At 38.4% G+C, this 23,971-nt stretch overlaps 1 protein-coding gene across 4 annotated transcripts in view; it reads right to left on the bottom strand.

Moving 5' to 3' along the window:
- SCAI (suppressor of cancer cell invasion) overlaps positions 1-23,971 on the bottom strand; it is an 80,801-nt gene that overhangs the window by 13,198 nt on the left and 43,632 nt on the right. For all 4 annotated transcript variants that reach the window (XR_013814454.1, XM_079789770.1, XM_079789771.1 and 1 more), the window contains 11 exons: positions 23,325-23,411; positions 21,724-21,822; positions 18,260-18,356; positions 16,753-16,851; positions 16,466-16,618; positions 14,673-14,774; positions 13,658-13,759; positions 12,866-12,944; positions 11,111-11,210; positions 9,396-9,477; positions 2,995-3,067 (listed from right to left, as the gene is read on the bottom strand). Coding sequence is in view for 3 of the 4 variants with exons in the window: in XM_079789770.1 (XP_079645896.1) it covers positions 2,995-3,067; positions 9,396-9,477; positions 11,111-11,210; positions 12,866-12,944; positions 13,658-13,759; positions 14,673-14,774; positions 16,466-16,618; positions 16,753-16,851; positions 18,260-18,356; positions 21,724-21,822; positions 23,325-23,411 (1,073 nt within the window). In the remaining variant the exon portion in view is untranslated. The remainder of the gene's footprint in view (positions 1-2,994; positions 3,068-9,395; positions 9,478-11,110; positions 11,211-12,865; positions 12,945-13,657; positions 13,760-14,672; positions 14,775-16,465; positions 16,619-16,752; positions 16,852-18,259; positions 18,357-21,723; positions 21,823-23,324; positions 23,412-23,971) is intronic.

The raw sequence follows: 23,971 nt of genomic DNA, 5'->3' as shown, positions 1-23,971 counted from the left end.
TCTCGGTTATCATTTATATGCCTACTGATTCCCAGTTCTCCATTTGCAGCCTAGATTGAGCTCCTTAGTTCTATAACTGTGCTGCCTTGCAGTAGCTGCTGGACACTTAAAAAAGAATTTAAAATGTGACTGATCCAATCAGACACACTACAGTGTAAAATATACGTAGGATTTCAAAGCATCTGTACAAAAAGACATTATTAACATTCATTTCACCAGTTTCTTTCTACTTTTTTTTTTTTTAAATGTGGCTACTAGAAATCTTAAAATTACATAGGTGACTCCCATAATATTTCTATTGGACAGAATTGCTCTAGACCTCTATAATCAACCTAACTCTCAAAGGTAACTTTAAACTCAACATGTCAAAAATGGGCAATTTTTCCCCCTTTTGGTTCTCTTATAAATCTACTTGTTATTTAGTATCATTATTTCTGCCAGCATCTCAGCCAGGAACCTGGAAGTCCATTCTGCCTCCTTCCTCTCCATCACCAAGCACTTTTTGAAGCCAGGTAACCAGTCATTGTCCTAGCTCAGCCACCACGATCTCTTTATTTCCATCAATGCTCCTGTCCAATTCACCTTACATAAGGTCAACTGAATGCTTTTTAATGTTACTGCTGTTTAAAATCTTTCAGTGGCACTCCACTATCCTCCATTTGAATCATAAGAGGTTTTTCATAATTCAGACCCACGATCACAAACTCTGCCCTTTAACTAGCAGGAACTACTTCTAATTTATCTCCATGTCCCATAAACTCTCTCATCGCAGAGCTCTTATCTCAGGGCTCACATGCTCTCTCTGCTAGAATACCAATTTTCAACCATTTCCCATGCTCATTTAATTCTACGCATCCTTCATCTCCACTTCAGACATCATTCCTGCACTTTCTTCCATCTCAAAGGCAGGTTAGGAGTTCCTCAAGTGTTGCACAGGCTTCCTCCTATGAGACACTAATAGCATCAACAGGGACTGTCTGTTAGGTTGTCTATATCTTCTACCAGGCAACTGGCTCTGTGAGAAACATGACTGTGTTTGTCTGGTCCAAGTGTCACCTCCAATGCCTAGCACTGTACCTGATAAATAAACGTTGAATAAATGTTTAATGAATGAAATAACTCTTGGATAAAGAAAACACTGTATGCATATAAGCCTAACCAATGGACACAGACACCAGGGGGGTGAGGGCATGAGGGGGAGGTGGGGGGGGGCAATGGGGGGATAAGGACACATATGTAATACCTTAATTAATAAAGAAAATAAATAAAAATAAAACACTGTAGACTTTAGATACCAGAGGTGCAGGAACCTAATTTGAGATTCCAAATACTTAGGTATCTGCTACTTTTGTGTCCAGAGGGGGCATATTTAGGGATTAGAGGCCTAAGCTTTATAGCACAAAAGAGGATACTGGACTAAAAAATATTAAGGACATATATTACAACCAAGCATATCGGCACATACTGAATACTATTTATATACTCTGAATTATTTTATGAGGCTGATGCTATTATTATCTCCATTTCATAGGAAATAAACTGAGGCACAGAATGGATAAGGAACCTCCCAAGGTCACACCTAGTAGGCGGCTGAGTTGGGATTCAAATTCAATCAGTTTGCCTCCAGAGCCTGTGTTTTTACCCTATACATAATAAAGCCCTTCAGACAAAATAACCTTGCTATTAACCCATTAGACCATGCAATTTAAACTAAAGCTGCCTCTTTTTAAAAAAATAACACATGTTATTACTGAATTTTAGAGAGAGGGATTAGGAGAGGGATAGAGAGAAACAACATGGATCAGCTGCCTCCTACTGGGGATCGAGCCTGCAACCTGGGCATGTGCCCTGACCCGGTGACCTCTTGGTTCCTGGGTCAATGCTCAACTGCTGAACTACACCCACCAGCCAGGCTAAAGCTGCCTTTTGATAGGACAAAATGATAGCAAAAAGTACTCTCAAATAACTGGAAGGGGTTACACTTCTCCAGAAATGATAAGCAACAGGCTAACAGAGTCCTCAAAGCAGGAGAATTTTACCGTTGTTTGAAGGTAAGTTCTATCCTTAGTAATTGAACTTTTGGATACAGGAACTTAGTATTTCTACATGTTTTTCCCTGTAAAATAGCAGAACTTACCTTGAAACAACGGTGAAAAGTCTCCAGCTTCTCTCAGGCATTCAAATGCTGACCATCACTTCCTGTGTCAAACTATGTCAGCAGACAAGACTTCTGGCTGGGAAGTAGAGTGAATGCCCTCTGCCACAGAGGGACAGCAGCACTATTCACAGTCAGGGCGACAGTGCAATGGTGACCAGCACTGCTAAAACAGCAGCAAGGTTTGTTTAGTATCTCACCAGCTTAACGCCTGGGCGCTGGAACCACACTGCATGGACTGCCAATTAAGGACACATTCGCAAAAGCCTTCCATCTCTTCTTCATCTGAGAAACGGCCAGAACCCTCAACTACCTCTCTGTCACACTGAGAAGAGGTTCTTTTATTTTAAAAACACAACAAGGTAAAATGTGAATAAAAGAAGCCCTGGAAGTTGTGCCGGTTAGGGTACCCTAACTCTTAGGCAGAGGCTGAGAAGTCTTCTCGACCAGAAACCTTACAGTGCTGAACGGTGCCTAGATGTGTAGCTGGTGATACAGGACATCATGCCAGATGGAAGAGGACAAGCTCACCCAAACAAGCAGCTGCAGAACACATTTTAAAATTCATAAATCATGAGTTCCCCACGAGTACGGGACCCAAACCACCCTTTCCTAGGAACGTTTTGCCATTTCTTTGAGAACTGTCTCAAGGCCTAATGGTAGCACATTAAAGACGTCTGGTAGTTGGCAAGACTTCTGGGCTGATTTCAGATTGACATCTGCCACATTAAACACCATAAATCCACATTATAGGTGGGAAAACAAAGATAAGTATTATTATAAATGTAGACACTGTTTACTTGTAACCTATGGATGTAAGAGGTAACAACAGAACATACCTTGTAAAGCTTTTGGATATGCTGTAGGAGAAAGCAAGCAGACTAGTGGCTGTCCAAATAAGTTTGTGAAATTCTGTAATATATAAGAATTAAGATGTTCATTAAAGGTTTGACCAAAGACAGTAATTTTCCGAGGCACATCATTATTGTTCAGATTGGGCTCTTTGACTCATAAGCAGCTGCAGAAACATCAGTAACAGCTGAAGAGGCTGCCATTCATGTATAAACTACTATGCATGATAGGCTTTCTTAAAATAGTGACATTTACTAAGTGAACTATCGATTTTTAAAATAAAGGCATAAATACGGTTGCAGTGTTACAGGGAGAGGTCATCTGGCCATCCATCAAGAGGTCACCCACTGGGCAATACACACGATGAAGATGTATTCACAAGGGTGAATTTTCCAAAGTCTAACGTCTGGCTCTCAGCCTCACAGGCTTGAAAACCTGACTTACTGGTCTATGAAGCGTAGATCCATCTCTCACTGTGAATCACATCAACTGCTCACTCAGAATGATGTTAATTTACAGTGAGAATTAAACTGACACTCAAAAAATACTCTTTGCATGATTTCAGCATATCCTTTCCCTAAAGGCAGATTTACATGGGAAATCCTATATAATAAAAGGCAAATATGCAAATCGACCGGTCGCTATGATGCGCACTGACCACCAGGGGGCAGACGCTCAATGCAGGAGCTGCCCCCTGCTGGTCAGTGTGCTCCTACAGGGGGAGCGCTGCTCAGCCACAAGCCGGGCTCACGGCTGGCGGAGCACAGCAGTGGGAGCCTCTCCCACCTCCGCAGCAGCACTAAGGATGTCTGACTGATGGCCCTCTCCCCCATAAGCTGTCAGTTAGACATCCCCCGAGGGCTCCCAGACTGTGAGAGGGCACAGGCCAGACTGAGGGCCGCCCCCCACCACTGCCGAGTGCATGAATATCGTGCACCAGGCCTCTAGTAACATCATAAACTGGTTGGTAAAACAAGACAGAACTTAATAAACGTGAACAAAACAAAAATTAAAGCACTCCTGAATCATAAAAATAAAGACTAGGACAAATGGAAAGACATACTATGTTCTTAGACAGGAACCCATTCTAAAGATGTCATTACACTAATTTATTAAAATGTAAACCAACCTCAAAAAAAAAAACAGGTTCAGTTCCCTGCAACTGAAAAAAAATAATTCTAAAGTTCGTAAGGAAAAAGTAGACTAGTCAGGAAAACGCTGCATTCAAAAGAAGAGCTGAGAGGGAACAAGACTCATCAGATATTAAAACATACTTTAAAGCTTCAGTAATTAAAAATATGTGGCCCTGGCATAAGAGTGGGCAGAAGACCAATGAAAGAGAATGGAGAGTACAAAATTAGATCCCAAAACAGACAGGGCTGAATATATACGATAAAGATGACAATTCAAATTGGTAGGAAAAACTGGATAGCCATGTAGAAAAAAAAAGTTGGCTCTATACTTCAAACCACACACTTGGATAAAATATGCCAAAGATTTAAATGTAAAATATTAAACAATAAAAGTATTGAAAGAAAATATAAGAAAGGGTTATTTTTGTAACCTAAAAGATCTTCCTTATTATGATTATGATTAATAAACCTAGTCACAAAAAATCAAAGGCTTATATATAGTAAAATACAGCATAAACTAAATCAAAGCCAAATGATGTTCTGGGATATATATATTTGCAACTCACATTACAAAGGATTAATCTCTTTAATATAGAAATAACTTCTCCAAATCCGTAAGAAAAAGTCTACTGACTCAATAGAAAAATGGGTAAAAGATAACAAGAGAACAGAAAAGGGAATACAATTGGCTCAAATGTATGAAAGGTACTCAATCTTACTGATAAAAGAAAATCAAAGCTACACTAAATTACCATTTTTAATATATCAGTTTAGCAAAATTTCTAAAAGTTTGAAAATATATGCTATTGGCAAAAATATGGGAAAACAAATACCCATAAATAAGAGTATACATTAGTACAAATTTTTTAGGAGACAATTTGGCAGGATCTATTAAATTCAAATGCATATTCCATTAACACAGCAATCCCATAACTAGAAACTTACCCTGTCAATATACTCTCAAACCTGTAAAATAACCTGCAAGTCCTAAATTATTCCATGTAGCATTGTTACTAATAGTAAAGGACTGGAAACAACCAAATGACCAGCAATAAGAGACTGGTAGAATAAATTATGGCACAACCATACCACGGGATACTATGCAGCTACAAGAAAGAATAAGTTCAGCCCTGACCGGTTTGGCTCGGTAGATGGAGCTTCGGCCTGCGGACTGGGGGGTCCCAGGTTCGATTCGGTCAGGGGCATGTGCCTTGGTTGCGGGCACATCCCCAGTGGGGAGTGTGCAGGAGGCAGCTGATTGATGTTTCTCTCTCATCGATGTTTCTGACTCTCTGTCCCTCTCCCTTCCTCTCTGTAGAGAATCAATAGAATATATTAAAAAAAAAAAAAAGAAAGAATAAGTTCTTTATGAATGGACATGGATAGATCTCCAACATTTCTTAGTAGTGAAAAAAAGTAAGATAGAGCAGTTGTGTATGGCATGTTACTACCATTTACTAGTATATAGCAAAGAAGACTAAAGGCTATGTATGTGTTTTGGCTTATATATGCATTTAAAATTTTTTTCTAGAAGGATAAACAAGAAACAGACAACAGTGATCACTTAAAGGGAGAGCTAATAACTGAGTGAACTGGGTCCGGGAGGGATGAAGAGATTTCACTAATGCCTTTTTTATTTTATGACTTTGTAAATATAATATCAATACAAAAAAACTTAAACAAATAGTTAAAATAAATGAGAAATTTCTTGTAACCAAAACAAAGGGAGTAAGTTGAATGATATTAAGGCGCACCCCTCAGGTAAGGCAGCGAGGGCACCCCCACCCTGCGGATGGCCTCTGCGTCCTTGGCCATGAGGCTCTTGCTCTTGGATAGTGCCAAAAGGAACACTGCCGCTACTTATGTCCCAAGGCTTCCTTTCTCTTTGCTTCCCTTGCTGATCAACTTCTCACCTGATTTTTTAAATACTGTGTAAAAGGAGTTAGGGTTAGCATAACAAACCTGACTGCTATCCTTTGAAAGGGCCTGCTTACAAGGTTTGGCCCTTGGCTGGCTTCTGGGAACTTAGATTTGGGTGAGTTCCCACCATTAGCAGAACCGATAAGAATGGCTCACTTTACCCGGACTGTGCAAACAAGATGGTTTATGCGGAACACCTGCTTTTTTTCTGGGAGATTGGCATTTGGTGTGTGCCAGGCACAGGGTGCCTACATGATCAGTCCCCAGTAAACATCCTGGGCAACAAGTCCCTCATGAGCTGCCCTGGTAGACACTTTAGCCGTGTTGCCTCAACTTGTTGCTGGGGAAGTAGGGACATCCTGTGTGACTGCACTGGGAGAAAACTCTTGGAAGTCTGAGCCTATTTTGTCTGGACTTCATCCTACGTACCTTTTTCTTTTGCTAATTTTGCTCTGTATCCCTTTACTGTACTACATACACTGTTTTGAGTATGAATATATGCTTAGACCCATGAGCCAAGAACCAGAGAACTTTAGCAATGAAAATAACCACAACCAACACATAACTCAAATGGGTTTAATAGCAAGTTAGTCAAAGCTCAAGAATTTGTAAATTGAAAGTTAGCTCAGAAGAAATTATCCAAATCTCAAATAGAGGGGAAAAAATTGGAAAATATAGAAGAGAAGTCAAGAGATGTGGAAGATAGCGAGAAATATATATATTCAAAGTTCCAGAAGGAGATGAGAGAGAAGCTGGGGTACAAGCCAGTATTTGAGGAGACAATGACTGAGAATTTTCCAGCATTTATGAAAACCCCAACCTTCCCATTCAGGAAGTCTAACAAGTCACAATAGATTACGTCTAAAGAAACAAAACCTAGACCTCACAGTGTAACTACAGAATGCCAAAAGCTTTCAAAGGAGCAAGAAAGAAACAGAATGTGTGGGGCTGACTGGCAGACGAGCTTTCATCATCTTGCTAGGAGAGTGATTGCCTTAATAGACTTCAGCAACCTGCAGCCATCAGTCAACGAGGATAAGGCTGTTTAGATAAATATGACTGTCTAACAAATGAGTAATTCATGTTCAGTGGCAGGGATCCAGCCTTGTCATAATTACTAAAACACTCAAAGGTTGTTCTTTCAAAAAAAAAGAAGGCAGTACTAAAAGAAGTGTTCAGAATGACCACGGGATTTTTTTCACTCCCATAATACTACCTTAGTACAGACAAGGCCACTTCTACGTGCCAGTTCTCTAGTGGAAATCTGAGAACCACAACGTGGGCCAGATGTTACACAGATCTTGGCATTTCAATCATTCTCCTATTCAATGAGGCTCAGACTAGCACGCAAAGCTCCTCTTTTCCAAAGTGGGAAGAGCTGGGGTTTTGGAATGACAAAAACTGCTGGAATCAGTTAGGCAGGTTAATCTCCATAGGCAAAGTTTCCTCAACTATAAGGATAATAGTACCTATCTTCACTTAAGCATTCAACATATATTTACTCAGAACCTTTTAGGTGCGAGGCCTGGGGACATAAAGATACATGTGTATACAAAGATAAACACATACACAGAGACTTGAGGGAAATCATAGCCTAATGTGATAATCAAACCTTTACATTCCAGGCAGAATAGTTGAGTCTGCTCTGGGTAATAAAACGAGACCATGAGGACAGACCTAAAGACACATCAGAGACTAGCCAACTGACTGGTCGGTCCAACTAGACTGTCACAGGAGCAGCTCAGCATGACAAGCCCTATCCACCACCTGAGATTCTATTTTCCTAGCTCCCACTCTTAAATCTGAGCAGATAGGCAAAAAATTACAGTACTCTGAGAAAAGTCTCTAATATGACATATGCAGGCAAAACAAACAGAAACACATCAGCCTGGAGGAAACAGACAGCAGGGAGAACTTTCAAATGGTCACTGAGAGCCCTGGCTGGTGTGGCTCAGCTGGTTGGAGCATCATCCTGTGCAATCTCGAAATAGCTGGCATATATCATGAAAGATATTTTGACATTATAAAAGGTGCTATCAAATAATGTCCAGTTAAGTTGAGAGAAATTACTAGCTTGCTAAAACACTCTCAATGCATGCTGGAGCATATACACAATACTTTTGACCTGGTGCATCAACATATCCTATCACATCTTTGAACTGTAGCAAACAATTCCTTTGACAAAGACACAGATGCTTCTTGGAAATTCTGTGAAGACACCAATGCCTGGACTCCCCTCATTTTATAAGTTTAAATGGGATAGCTAATAAACCTTTCCTTCAGCAACCTATCACCCCTTCAAAAAGATTAAAAACAACATACACCAGATTTAAGAAAAGTGTCAGCTAGTTTTCCCCAAAATCAAAGTTGTAAACTTGACTTTTCAGGCAATATGCTGAAAAGTGTAGGGTAGGTTGGATGCTCTTGGAATTCAGACTTTAAAAAATGAAACTAAACGTAAGAATTAGATGAAAAATATATGCTTGCGGTCAGCTCCCTTGTCTACCAGACACTTCCACTGCTCTCCTGAAATAAACCTCCCAATGCTTGCTTCTCCATCTAATTATATGAATATCCACAACAGAAATAGTTTTAATTGGCAATTTTAATATGCAGATCCAAGCATACTTCTGAACATATTGTTCACTAATGAAATATCCCAACCACATACAAAGGACTCCAAAAATTCCGTTTTCATTTTCCTGTAAATCACTATAGTTTGAAATCTACTATCCTACTTTAAAGTGTTTTGCTGCTGACATTCTTTATATAATCACTGCAAAACATTGCTTCAATAGCAAAATATAAAACAAAGGATTTTCAAGTTATATCCTTGTCACTTACTTCAGCATTTTACTTATTTTCACAATTTTTTAAAATAAGTGCATATAAAACAATTTATTTTTATATTCAATGGCTGTAACTGTAAAACTTGGCACTTAAACCATAGCAGCTCAAGTGTGTAGATGGGGAAAAGGTCTCAAAACTAGAAAATAAAATGTGCCCACGTACTTCTACTTCTATAAAAGAAAATTATTCTGGGTTATACAACAAAAGTAAACCTTCCACCAGAGATCTTGGGAATCTTGAATTTTTTTTCCTGCAGGAGGATTTATTATTTTCCACTGAGTGTCCATTCATGCGTTTTCTTCTTGTTTCTATTCATAGCACCAGATCCTGACTAGCATGCACAACCTCAAAAGAAAAGAAAGACTAAATACAAACTGTGTAAAATGAAATAAAATAAAGCAAAATGAGAAGGCACATGTTAAGACTGGTTACCTCGGGGTGGTGCCATAATGGCTAACACGTGCCCTGGCGCTCACGGAACTCACCTTGTATGCGACACTATTGGATGAATCCACGATGATAAACAGGGGCTTCCTCGTGAAGGGGTAGAGATCTCCAGGATGGAGGCTGGGAAAACAATAATAATGATAAATAACTGAGTAACCATATCGCCAAGTCTTAGAATTTTTATTCTTCAGTTTGGTCTGCTCACGTCTCCTTTTCATAGTAGCACGAGAGAAAAACAAAGATTAAGCAAAAGACAAAAAAATTTCTGTATTAAGTTTCATTTGGAAAAAAATTCAGAGATAATTATTTCACAAGAATAGCTAAGCTAAAAAGAAGTCTATATATTTAAAGATGGACTAAACATACAATGTGAAAATCTCAGAAGTCAGCATTTAGGTACTTTAGTATTTAAAAGCCCCTTTAAAAACATATTTTGAAAACTAACATATAAAACACAACCAGATTTGTATTTCAATGAGTCTTTTAAAATCTATACCTATCTTAAAGAGTTTTAGTATTTCAAGCTATATCTTAATATATCAGAAAATAATAGGGGCTTCCCTTTATTATTCTTTATGTTTTCTCTGGATATTGTATCAGAATCAGCTGGGTGCTTCTTAAACACCTAGATTCACTGGCCCATAGAAGATCTATTGGACCCAAAGGCTAAAAGTCCAGTAACTAGTATTTGAGAGCCACTGACTAAGAAGGTCACAATTTTGGTGTGCATGCTCTTTCTAGCTTAGTGGACAATGTGTGTGTGTGTGAACAGTACCTGAAATATAACTGATACTCAATGAATAATTTAAAATATTTACACTAATAAAAGAGAAACATGCAAATTGACCATCACTTCGCTATGCCCACCAGCCAATCAGGAGTGAGTATGCAAACTGACCCAACAAAGCTGGCAGTGGCCCTGCCCCCCAGCTGCTCCGGGCCTCTGGGCAGCACGTATGTGGAGTGGCTGGGCGGAGATGGACGCCTGCTATGAGGGGGAGGGCCGGGGGCAGAGGGAGCTACAGGAGCAGCGCTCCGCCCAGAGTGAAGACTGAAGGCAGCGGCCAAAAGGAAGGCCTGGGTCCTGGGTGCCGGAGGAAAACTGGTGCGGGCAGCCAGGAGAAGAAAGGCCTATTACACAAATCACTTCGTGCAACGGGCCTCCAGCCTGCACCCTCTCGCAATCCGGGATCACTGGCTCCTAACTGCTCACCTGCCTGTCTGCCTGATTGCCCCTAACCACTCTGCCTGCCTGGCTCATCACAGCTAATCACTCACCTGCCTGCCTGATCGCCCCTAACCACTTTGCCTGCCTCCCTGATCACCCCTAACCCTTCTGCCTGCCTGCCTGTTCGCCCCTAACCACTCTGCCTGCCTGCTTGATCACCCCTAATTACTCGCCTGCCTGTCTGATCGCCCCTAACCATTCTGCCTGCCTTCCTGATCACCCCTAACTGCCTCTGCCTCACCCCCCGCTGCCGCAGCTTTGTCCAGAAGGACGTCTGGAATGATGTCTGGAAGGTCGTTCAGCTGTCCAGTCTAATTAGCATATTATGCTTTTATTATTATAGATATCAGCCCAAAATTCTAATTTCCTAGGCTAGTCAAGATGGAAGTATTGCTAGAATTCAAATAAATGTTATTAATTGTAGCCTAGGAGAACATTTCTAGTACTAGAAAAGTCCCCATTTCACTTAATATTTCATAAGAAAGAACTACAATTTTTATGATAGGGAGACACTAGAATACATACCAGTGCATTTCTTTGTGGGATTGATTGCGTTTGTGGATGGCATCTCCATTTATAATATCCCGGTTACTATTAGTAAGTACCCCTCCAAAATCATAAGGACCTTTGAAAACAAAGGGAAGAATCCTAGACTTCAATCGGAGAGTAACATGATTCTGATGTTCAAAGGTATTATGTGACTCACTCCCTGATAAAAGTGGAAGATAATTACAAAACATTTTAATTATTTTAAAATTTAACATTTTCATTTAATACAGTATTTAAATGATTTCAGCATGTTGCCTAGTTCAACATTTAAAAAAATCATTTAATTACTCATCAGTTCTTCAAACAGAATACAATGAGAAACAAAACAAGAATCCACGGCACTCCATTATTCTGGGCAATAAAAGTGATGCAGATCTGGGATGCTCAAAATGATCTTTACATTTCAAGCAAAATTAAAACCTCAGGTTTAACAAAACTGTTTATGTGAGAAATTTCAGACTGAAGTCCTAATAATTTCTTAAATATAAGTGTAAGTAAGCCATTTATTGTAAAATTTAGAAAAATTGGAATAAAACTTGAAAATTCTCATTGAAAAAAATCTTTATTTTTAAGAAAATAATTAATAAATTTCAGTGTGTGAAAAAAATCCATGATCACTATTATACCAATCACTGTAGTTCCAGTTTTGAAGTTAGCCTTTGCCCACTTGTTATATCAGTTAGTTAAACTCCTGTCTAAATGGCACAGCAACCGAGGGGTGTTAGGAATAATTTCTCTCAAAGGATTATTCAGTTAGTGCCTATTGCAGTCCTAATGTACCTTGAAAAAAGTAAAATGAGGTCAATATATTAAGCAGGGGCCCAGAAAATCTGACTCAACAGTAGAGAAATGGAAATAATTATTTATAAATAAAATAAACTTTACTACAAAAAATTAGTTTATGACTTCACACCACATTTAATGCTGTTATACTTTATCCCTTAAAAAAGCATTGCAATGAAAAGGCTTTGAGGTTTATTTTGTTTTGTTTTCATTTTACCACAGTAAGAGGATCTGTAGGTCATGCAAGGAAGATGGCAGGGACATGCATTGTATAAAGGAATGCAAATTTCAACAAACATGAGGAGGAAAATGTTAAGGATGTTAAGGAAAAAAAATTTTTTTTTGTCCAGACAGAGATTTAAATGCCTCATTTACAACCCAGTTACTCACCTATTCTGACCAATTTCATATATTCTGGACTCATTTATTCTGGACAGTTTTAAGTTTTTATTCTGAAACAGCATCCCAATATTCTACAGGTTGAATCCATAAAAACCAAATAAAGAAAGGACAGAAAACAAAATCATGACAAGGACTTGAACTTTCGCAGTTACAAAAGTGTACTGATTTCTACAAAGACTTTCAGCCACATGAAGCCGCTGACCAGATTCCCTAAAGCACTGAAGGCTCAGAAAATTTTAATGATGTGAAGTAGATCATTAGGCTTAGTTATTTCATATGTATGTGTGCTTCTGGCATATCTGATAGTGAGGCACACATATGTAGCATGTGAATTTGCTGATGGTTTGCGGACTTTAGTGTATAATATTTCAGCAAATAAAATAGACTGAGGTATCTATAAGATTGCCAATTCAACAAATAGACCAGGTTTCCAATTTAGAAGCCTCTCTAGAAAGCTGGAGATGGTCTGTGGGCTACGGGCCATCGTCTTGTAGAAAATAAAGAGAATTCAAGCCCGGCTCACACAGGAGCATTCCTTTATTGTACCTTCACTATCAGAACGACCTGTTGGGAAAACGCCAGTGGCTGACAGGTAAATCAGAAGCACGCTATTGGCAGGCAGCTCCTGAAATTTAAAAAATCACATATACAAAACAACAAACAGGGAAAACAACAGTTTCATTTAAAGCTCATGACACTTTAAAGGTGTGGGGAAAACAAGCACCTAATCTGACATATTACTGTCTTCTCCAAGAGAAGAGCCACTCTTGCTGGTTCCAACTTCTGTCTACATGGCCAAGATTCATTATAATCTACAATCTACAATGACTGCCAAACGTTTTTAAGACAATCTCTGCTTTAAAATGCCCATCATTTAGAAAATGTCCTCTGGAAAACTTGAAATGGAGAAGTAAATATCCTGACTATAGGTTAAAAGACAAACTCCCATCTATGGCTTTCACTATTAAACTTTGGGAGGAATTCCCTACTCCTCATAGCTCTTTCAATGACCAAAATATTTCTCTGAGCAGGTCTGTGCAACCTGCTCCAGATTTTTAAATTCTGCACTGACTGTTATGCCTACAGTAGTTTAGTAATAAAAACCTGGAGAAAGGAAAGTAATTAAGCAATAGTCTCATTAATTAATGGCAATAAGCATTCAGAGCCTATAAACAATTTCCATCCTGGGAATAACTATGATTAGGATACTGTAAAGGCAGTTTCAATTTCATACTTTACTTAAATTCTTGACTCAGATATTCAAAGAGCACAGTGACTCTCAGATTCCATTTAGGGCACACTTTTCCCTTATAGTAAAAAATACTGGGTCAAATATACCTTAAAAGATGCTGCTAAGAATGTGTACAGTTGGCTGAAGGTGGGTTTGTAGAGCAGGTACTTGTGGGGATTTTCTCGCCTGGTAGGCTTGTCAGCTGATTCCTGTATTTACACACAGAAAATAATATCCATACAAGCTGTATTTGACAGATGAATTATCAATGCCTATTTTTACTATCCTCTTCATCAAATATATTTTTGTTACTATTATTATGCTTATCTATATTTCCTATTCTTCATCAAGAGAGGTTTTTTTTTCCTAATGTACTTCCCCCCCCATAATCTGGAAAATACAAAGCGACATCTACCACCATAGACCTACACATAGTCATATATGAGACCCAGGGACCTTTACTCATGGGACTTCCAAGTAAAGCCTGCCCTTCATGCAAGTTGCAAGTTTCTTCTGGTTCCATAATATTTCATATTAGCTAGTACATCTTTTCCTATGTCATCTGTGCATATTATCTTTCTACCAAAGGCGGCAATAGAACTTAGAAAGTATTTCGTGAATCCATCAGGCACCTCCTAGATGAGGTCAAAGTTCTCTGAGCTCCAGGAGTGGGGGTTGGGGGGTAGTCAAAAGCTAAAAAGAGGAGATAGAGAAAGAACTTGATGGTGCCAGAAGAGCCAACTTGGAAAGTCATCTCAGACAGGAGCAGAGCCAGCACTTGAGGGCTGCCTGGTCTCTGCTCCTGCCAGTATTGCCCTTTCACCAGCTTGGCATGTGCTGACAAGAGAGCTCTTTTTAAAAATTTATTGACTGATTGCTTTGAGAGAGAGAGAAGCATCGACCCATTGCTTCACCTATCCATTGGTTGACTCTTGCATTTGCTCTGACCAGGATCAAGCCTGTAACCCTGGTGCATAAGGACAACATTCCAACCAACTGAGCCACCCTGCCAGGGCAAGGGAACTCTATATTCACACTCAAAGCATTGTTGGATAATAGCATTCCACGCGGGGCAGAAGCAGTAAGAGTGTTACCAAAATGGCATAAGTAGGGAAAAGGTACCTGCATTCCTGGCTTATTCATCTGGGAAGCTAAATTCATTGGCTCCCTTTCCAGGGCTTGTAACATCCGGAACATGTCAACAGTTAGTTCACTGAACTTAACCTGCAAGGACAACAAACCTGACCATTGATGCAGAATGCAGACCTTGAAGTCTTTAATCATATTATAAATCTTGACATTCATGTACACTTAATGACATTGGGTATTTTCTTTTCCAGGATTTTATTATCAAAAATTTCAAAATATAGAATACTAAAAGAATTTTACAGTGACACCAATATGCTTATCAACTAGATCCTACAACATTAACATTTTTCTATATTTGCTTTATCACATATCTCTCCATCTATCTATATGCCTATCAATCCATCCATTTCCTCAAGTACTTTTAGAAACAAATAAAAGTAGTCATGTAAACAGAGACCTATTTTAGATCCTATAAAACATGCTAATTTTTGGCAAAACAGTGAGGCTGAAATATGGCCGTGGCCCATATTTTATAACCTCTTCATTACATTTTGGTACTTTACAATGTTTGAGACTGCATACTTTTTTCTACTTTGAAAAGACAACATTGTATTTAAATTAAAACGTTCTAATTTAGAAATCTGTGAATTAATGGCTATAAAAACCAAAGTTGGAAAAGTACTAGAAAAAGTTTACAATAACAAAAATGATAGGTGTAAAGAAGTATCCAAAATTAAAATGTATAACTAATGCACACACAAAAATATCCTCACTGGTGACTTTTCCAATATTCCATATTTCCAGTAAATTACATTTCCAGTACATTAAATTAATTATGCAACTATTCTGTCATGAAAAAATATTTGAAATTTGCTTTTGACAAATGTACTTAAAAATAACCCCTCCTCTGCCCAGCTGGTGTGGCTCAGTGGATTGAGCATCGTCCCATGGACCACGAGGTCCCAGGTTCGATTCCCAGTCAGGGCACATGCCCAGGCTGTGGGCTCAATCCCCAGTATGGGGTGTGCAGGAGGCAACCAATCGATGTGTTTTTCTCATTGATGTTTCTATCTCTCTCCCCTTCTCTCTTTCTCTCTATCTAAAAATCAATATAAACATATTTAAAGCCCTAACCGGTTTGGCTCAGTGGATAAGAGCATCGGCCAGCAGACTGAAGGGTCCCAGGTTCGATTCCGGTCAAGGGCATGTACCTTGGTTGTGGGCACATCCCCAGAAGGGGGTGTACAGGAGGCAGCTGATCGATGTTTCTCTCTCATCGATGTTTCTAATTCTCTATCCCTCTCCCTTCCTCTCTGTAAATAAATCAATAAAATATACTTGGGGGGGGGGGGGAAGACTGTTTAAAAAAAACAACATTTAAAAACAACAACAACCCTCTCTCTTTTTGCCTGATTACAATATATACAGATTTGGAAAGTTGTGAAGAAGAAAATAAAAATCACCTATAATTCTGCTATTCAGAGGTAAACCTTTTATGATATTGGTGAATTTCTTCTTGGTCTTTTCCCTATGCATATATGTATATAGACGTTTTAACACATGGGGTAATTCTGTTTACATACTAGCTCCATAACAAATTTCTTTTCCCTTACCATATCATGAGTATCTTCCTTTGTGATTAAAAATTCTTTCTAAACCATTTAAATGTCTGTAACATAGTCCATAAATGGACACAGCATAATTTATTTAACCATTTCCTCACAAATGGGTGTTAGGATATTTACAAGGAAATAATAATCCTGTAATAATAAAAAGCACTATTTTTCAAAGTGGATTTTCGGCATACTTCCTTCACAATTCTTTACCTGGTTATTACAATTACCAATAATGAGCGCGTCAGCCAAGGACAGCTGTCCCACAATCATGCCCTGTTCCAGCAGCGGGGCTCCTGTTTCAGAAAGGCGGTTAGATGTGATCACAATGGTATTATCATCATTCAGTACCATTACGGGGTCTGCCTGGAGAGAAGAGAAACGACAAAATGTCAGCCTAGTAAGTTATTCCTTCTTGATATACACACACAGTGAAAATGTACACCACACAGGAATTTACTTCTCCAAAACTATGACAACCTTTCTTGTCAAAAACTGACCTCAATAAAAGCTGCGACTTCTTGAAGCACCAGGTTCCATTCCACTTGATCTTCAGTATTAAAGCGGTGAGTGTAATCTTCAATTTCATCGGACAATTCCTGATTTTAACACATCAAAAAAGAAAATGGGTATAGAAAAAAAGACAGCTATGAGATACCATATTCCTGAGAGAAATTGACATAGTTACGAAGTTTATTACCAATATACAGTCTCAATTATAACCAAAAACAAAGAATAAAAATGACATGGATTTATCTCAAAATCAAAAACTCCAGAATGACACATATCAGTAAGATCTTCAGAGATCCAGAGAGACCCATACTGAGTAGGTATGACTTTATTTTTAAATTTATTTTATTTTTAATGTTTTTATTTCAAAGAGGAAGGGAGAGGGAGAGAAAGACAGAAACATCAATGATGAGAATCATTGATCGGTTGCCTCCTGTACGCCCCTCACTGGGGATTGAGCCCACAACCCAGGCATGTGCCCTAACTTGTGAACTCCTGGTTCATGGGTCAATGCTCAACCACTGAGCCACACCGGCCAGGCAAACAATGATTTTATTAATAGAAAACTCTTAAAGGTAAACCCCCCAATTTTTAACATTAAAAAAATTAATACTGTCTAGCAGATTTTCTTTGGAGTTACTAGTATAGCATACTGGTTTTATCTGGAAACAGTTAATAGAATCTTGGAGTGGAGGAAGACAGAGGAAGACTTGTCAAAACTAGCATGTTATACTTGAGTATCAAAAATTAAGAAGCATGCCACTGAAACCTCTCCCTGAATGAATACAGAGTGCAGCCAGAATGTATGCAATCATTACAGATAGTAAACGAATCCCGAAAGCCATTAACGCTGATCTGCCTGAGTTAATGGAGGACAGTGATGCAGACATACTAAAGGAATGGAAAAAAACCAAACTCTTTCCTAATACCTTTGTCAAACATTGTGTGCTTTTTCTTGACCTAACTTTTCAACTATCTTCTTTTAAACAAAATATTTTAACTTTTGTTTGCATTTCCCAACTATTCATGGGAAGCGTGCTGAAGGGAAAAAAGCAAGGGATTAAGATAATGGTCTCTGGTTAGTCTGTGTTGGAAATATGAAAAGAGTTGAAAAAAAATTTTTTTAAATATATTTTATTGATTTTTTACAGAGAGGAAGAGAGAGGGATAGAGAGTTAGAAACATCGATGAGAGAGAAACATCGATCAGCTGCCTCTTGCACACCCCCGACTGGGGATGTGCCCGCAACCAAAGTACATGCCCTTGACCAGAATCGAACCTGGGACCCTTGAGTCCGCAGGCCGACGCTCTATCCACTGAGCCAAACCGGTTTCGGCGAAAAAAATTTTTTTTATCATTGCCCTTGGCAGAAGTTACCACACTTTTAATGCTGTAATGATTTAGACATACCAAAAACTATTTAACCTCAAATCTATTTTTAAAAAACAAAATTATCCATACACTATTAGATATTCAAATATTTTAAAGTACATTTACCTTTACCAGATCCTTTACCACATCCATTTTGTTGAGAAGAAGACAAACTACTATAAATCTTGCATAGTATCGTAGCTTCTTAACTACCAACTCAGGTCTATGGTAGAGAAATGGAAAATTAGTCATTAGGTTAAAAAAAGAAAATATGCTGTTTCGACCCTATTCTGCAGTTATAAATATTTCTGCATATAACCTACAGTCTTAACACATTTCTTACTGATTCATTCCACAATTCATTCATTCAACAAATACCTATTGAGAACTTAGATGCATCTGGCACTATGCTAAGTGCTGAAAGCAGAGTGAAAACTCACACACAGAACTACACAGTCCCTTCTTCTCAGCTCTTACAGGCAGAAAATTATTTAAAATATAGAGGAGACAGATAAATACTTAAAACACAGTGGAATAAATATAATGACAGGAGAAATAAAGGGTGCTATTTGAGCCCACAGGACTGGATCCTGGGCGGGAGTAAACTTCCCAGAGAGAGTAATGTTTGAGTTAAGGCTATATATATGGAAGAGGAGAAGATAAGAGGCAGAAAAACATGAGGTGAAAAGCATTCCAGGAAGAACAGTCTTTGTTTTGAACTCTCATCTTTTATATATTAATATCACCAAGCCAGTTTTCTTGTGCTTAGTGCTCACAGGCCATATCTGTTCCTTTTCCTCTGCTTTCAAGTGCCTTCGTCCTTTTATTTTACCACATCTTTTGTAGACAGTATATGGTTAGGTCTTGCTTTTTCATCCACTGTGATAGTCTCTGCCTCGTACATGCAGGTCCTCTGGGTTTGCGTCTCCACCTTGCTTTATTTGTTTTCGGTTTGTCCCTTCCGTGTTTGTGTCCTTTATTGCTCCTCTCTTGCTTTCTTTCCAGGTAATCTGATATATTTTAGTGTACTATCCTCTACTGGCTTCTTACTCATACTCATACCTCTGCATTACTGTTCTTTTAGTGCTGCTAGGAGTGGCAATATGCATCCTCAACTTACCAAAGGCTTTTACAGTCAATACTGCACCTCTTTACACTTATCCCGTATCAAGTGAAACCTGACATTCCCAATGTCCACTTCCGGCTTTCTACATCCTACATTACAAATATAATAACCTCACAACAGTGTATTTTTCGTATATGTTTGACATTTTCCATAACAAAACTTAAAAATTTTCTTAGACCCATGACTTATTTAGAAATGTGTTTACTAATTGATACGACTGCGCACTTGCCAGAGAAACTGTTTTTCCTGGTGGCTAAATGCAATAAAGTACACAGAGGTTAGGACCTCTGGGTGCTTTATCTTCTCCATATCGAACTCTGACCAGCTGGGGTTTGCAGCTCCTAGGACAAGTGATTACGGGGTAACATCTCTCTTTACTAAACAGGATGGGCCCATGGAATGAGACATTGTTGAGAGTTGTCTATAGTGACAGCAGTCACCTGGGTGGATGGCTAGAATGTCCCTTCCTCCTGGCTTTGACAGAATGCTGAGGCATTGAGAGTGCAGAGAGAACTTGCCCCTTTGAGAAGAGATTTTTGCCTTATAAAGCAACTGTGATATTGTGGCACACTTTCTTGTTTTAATCTACTGGCTGTTGATTTTAGGAGTTGTCACCAATCGCTACCTTGACTAGCACTCCTGCCCTATGTGAACTAAGAAACAAACAGCGTACCATCTAAACAGTCCTTCCAGAAAACAAGGTCAAGATTTGGGGTTGTCCGTTGATTCTAATTTAGTGTCTTTAAGGCAAGAGATTTAGTCATCGTGGTTCCAAATAATCCTACCTCCGTTCATCTGCCCTGCTCTAGGAGGCAGCACAGGAAAACAATTGATGTGTGGTGTCTGCTCTTAGGATAGAACATGATTTCCACAAATCAAACTGTTGGGTTTTAAGCCAACAGGCCTAAGGCCAATTTTCCTCTTGGCAAATTAGAAAAGTGAATTATACAAGGTATTTTACTATTGCTTAAAATAGTTCTTTGCTGATAAAATATTACGTAGCCCTTTTGCATGTTCTTAGAGATACAATTTATCTCACCAAGAATTCAGACAAATTGTACAACATAAATGCAAAAAGGGGGTGAGGGATGTAGGAAATATATCTATAGTGAATATATGTAAAGCAAATCATAAGAAAATCTGAAGGAAAAATAACTGATGGAACTTCTGATAGAAGAATGAAGTAAGGCAATAACACAGAGACCTCAGCATCTGCATACCTCACTTGTATCAAATCACCTCCTCTGGACGAGTCTGAACAAGACTTGCAAGGGCATGAAGGGGATTTACAAGAGTGGGGCTTTCCAAAAAATGTCGCCGTAGAGCTGGAAAGCTCATGACAGCCACGCACAAAGTGTTCTCTAGAAAGCCATGTCAAAACTGTTTTCTTTTTCTTTTCTTTTAAAATATATTTTTATTGATTTCAGAGTGGAAGGGAGAGGGAGAGAGAGATAGCAACACCAATGATGAGAGAGAATCATTGATTGGCTGCCTCCTGCATTCAATCCACACTGGGGATCGAGTCCGCAACCTGGGCATATGCCCTTGGCCAGAATCGAACCTGGGACCCTTCAGTCCGCAGGCCAATGCTCTATCCACTGAGCCAAACCAGCTAGGGCAAAACTATGTTTTCTTCTAGCACTAAGAGAATATCATCTTTTCACTTATAACAGCTGTGAGTTCTGTTGCCAGAGGTAGAGAGAACATTCCCATCTTCTAGACCTGAACTTTCTCTTCTAACAATTCTTGAAGCACTAACAATAAAGATTCTGCGCCAGGTCCCTGGTTTCTCCCACATTCCACACTCCTCTGGAATTAATAGCATCACCATCTACTTGGGACCCAAAGATGTCTATAACGCCCACGAGAAGGTAATTGCCTGAAAGGGAAAGAGCTCACCTGTACACCTTCTTCTTTTCTTTTCCCACCCAAGCCCCGGCCACACTGCCAGAGGTGTAAGTGCTCAACAGATTACTGTCGGGAACTTAATGAATTGCACCAGGTTTTTTCCTTCTAACAACTGCATGGCAGTAGTGGGTTTATAAAATAAAATTCAAACAGCTTAGCGCCTTTTCGTGAGTCCTACATGACAACTATCAACAGGCTTCTGAATGTATATGAATTAAGAGACCTGACATTATCAGTTAAGCCTCACTCTGGAGTTGTTTCTTTTCAATGACACTTGGTGTGACCCCAAGCTCTCCTAAAGAAGTAACCCACCCCCCCTTTGTGCTCTGACTCCACTGGCACTGTGACATCTGTTACAACATCTGTAATATTTATTGCTCTTTGATAACATATCTTTGCATGCTTAAGGAGGCCTGGTACATAGTAGGCATTCCATAAAACCCATGAAATGAATAAAAGTTATAAACAAATTGTGTGCGTTTCTGCATAATTTGCCCACAAACTAAAAATTAAGTGTTTTACACCTCCTGTCTCTAAAAATATAGTAGGTGCATACCTGTCTTCTTTATTGACTTGAGAATAGTATGATCTCTGTCTGATTGCAGAATAGAAGGAGAAAGCCTCATTCAGATAGCTGGTCTCAGATGTGCGTAAGCTATGAGAGAAAGAAATCTTTAAATTTGACAATGTCTCAAATTCTTCGTTATGATCAATACTTGCTCCATAATTCCTTTATTCCTGTACATGAGGGATGGGAATGACTGTCCTAAATTTGAATCAGCAAAGCAATATTCATATCACCCTTAAAATGTGTAAAAATAATAATAATGATAATTTTAAAAAAATACCTCCCCACTGCTCCCAATCCTTTTGGATGGCAACCCAAAGCACACATTATTCTCATTCTTCTCAGGGACTCTCCAAACAGCATTTCCACCCAGAACCAGGCCTTTCATGACCTTCCTCAAATCCATACATAGTCACTTGTCCTTTGACTAATTTCTTTCATTTTTTTCTCACGGATTTCAGAAATGGATTAATCCATATTAATCTTCAAAGGATGCTGATGAATTAGGCTCTTTGTTTAGAGAACTGGGTGAAAGGGATGAAGGGACTAGTAGTTACAGAATAGTCACGGGGATGTCAAGTACAGCATAGGGAATATAGTCAATAATATTGTAGTAACTAAGTATGGTGCCAAGTGGGTACTGGAAATATCCGGGGGACACTTTGTAAAGTATACGACTGTCTAATCACTATGCTGTATACCTAAAACCATTACAATACTGAAGGAAAACTGTAATTGAAAAATTAAAAAATTAATTAAAATATACAAAACACACCACGTGTCTAGTTTTACAAATGACTTCTTAAGAAAATACTCTACCCAAGAGAGTGATTTTAATGGTGGGAATTATGGGTGCCATGCCAAAAGACAGGAAGAGGAAGGAATTTTTCTGGCCTAGTAAGTTACAAATGGTCCAAGTCTTTTTATGGCATACCTGGTATTGCTTCATGATAATAAGATTTAGTCCTAAAAGGAGTTCTCTTCTGTCCCTGACTCATGGGTTGGACTACATATAGGTAGTAGGTTTAGAGTTGTGAGTACACGGAACACAGACTTTATTCTGGCATTATTATTAATTATTGCATTATTTTCAATAAGTACAACTGTAGACCTACTTTTGCCAGCCCCTATAGATGCTGCTCTAAGGATATAATCAGAAGTATCATTATCTACTTCATGTAACTTTTTAGACATATCCTATAGGTATGAATCTTAAAATATCCTCCTGAAAACCACGTATTCAAACATAAAAGTTATGATATATCTCTGCACAGTATCAAGACTTAAGTGAAGTGATTACAAACTATAAATTCATATACCTAAAACTAAGATCTTACTCCTTTAAGTTATCGATAAGTCTGACCAAATGAACTGTTTGGAAGGTGAGCCATTGAAGCAAATAATGTTACTTTGATTATGGAAGGTCATTTCATAATGCAGTCTTAACCAATATGATCTGAATTACTAAGGTTTTCATTTGTAACTCCTTAGTTTTCCCTCCAACCAAGTAAGTAATATACCATGCATACTTCCGCATGCTGTGTTTAAATCAGGTCAATGCTTGATTTTCCCATATACAATTCACTTACTAATAATGGTAGTATAGCTGCCCAATCTTAGAAGCAATTTCCCCTATTTGCCACCGCTTCAAGCCATACCGATTATCCAAGACTTGTCTGTTTTATATAGGAAATAAGAAAATAGAAATAAGAGACTATAAATTTCAAAAATAACCAAATCTGTAAACTTAATAGGATAAATGATACCCAATCCAGCATGAAATTTTAAATTCATGAATTCAGATTTATGAATTTTTCATGAGATTGAAACATAATCATTCAATTACATTCAAAAAGCATTTACTAAATGTCCATTTAAGTTGAAACATAAATAGAAACTTCTTTGAGCTTTGTTCATGAAAATTAGAAGCAACACCCTCAAATAGTTTTGGCCAATAAACAACACCTATTTAAAGAATGAAAACATGAATCAGCCAAGCTATGCTAGTGTAGAATTCATCTGAACCATTTAACATGTAACATTTTCTTTAAAAATCCTAAGAACTTACATTTTAAAACCTTAAATAAACATTAAAAAATCAATTTGTTTTCATTTGGGTCATGAAGATAAAATATATTAAGATGTATCCAGGTAAAAAGCACAAAGGTAGTAAAAGGTCAAAACTGTGATTAATACAAAATGGCGTTTCACTCTCCTTTAACTATAAAATTCCTTT

Source organism: Cnephaeus nilssonii (assembly GCF_951640355.1).
Source record: "Cnephaeus nilssonii genome assembly, chromosome: 14".
Lineage (NCBI taxonomy): Eukaryota > Metazoa > Chordata > Mammalia > Chiroptera > Vespertilionidae > Cnephaeus > Cnephaeus nilssonii.
This window is presented reverse-complemented; position numbering and strand designations above follow the sequence as displayed.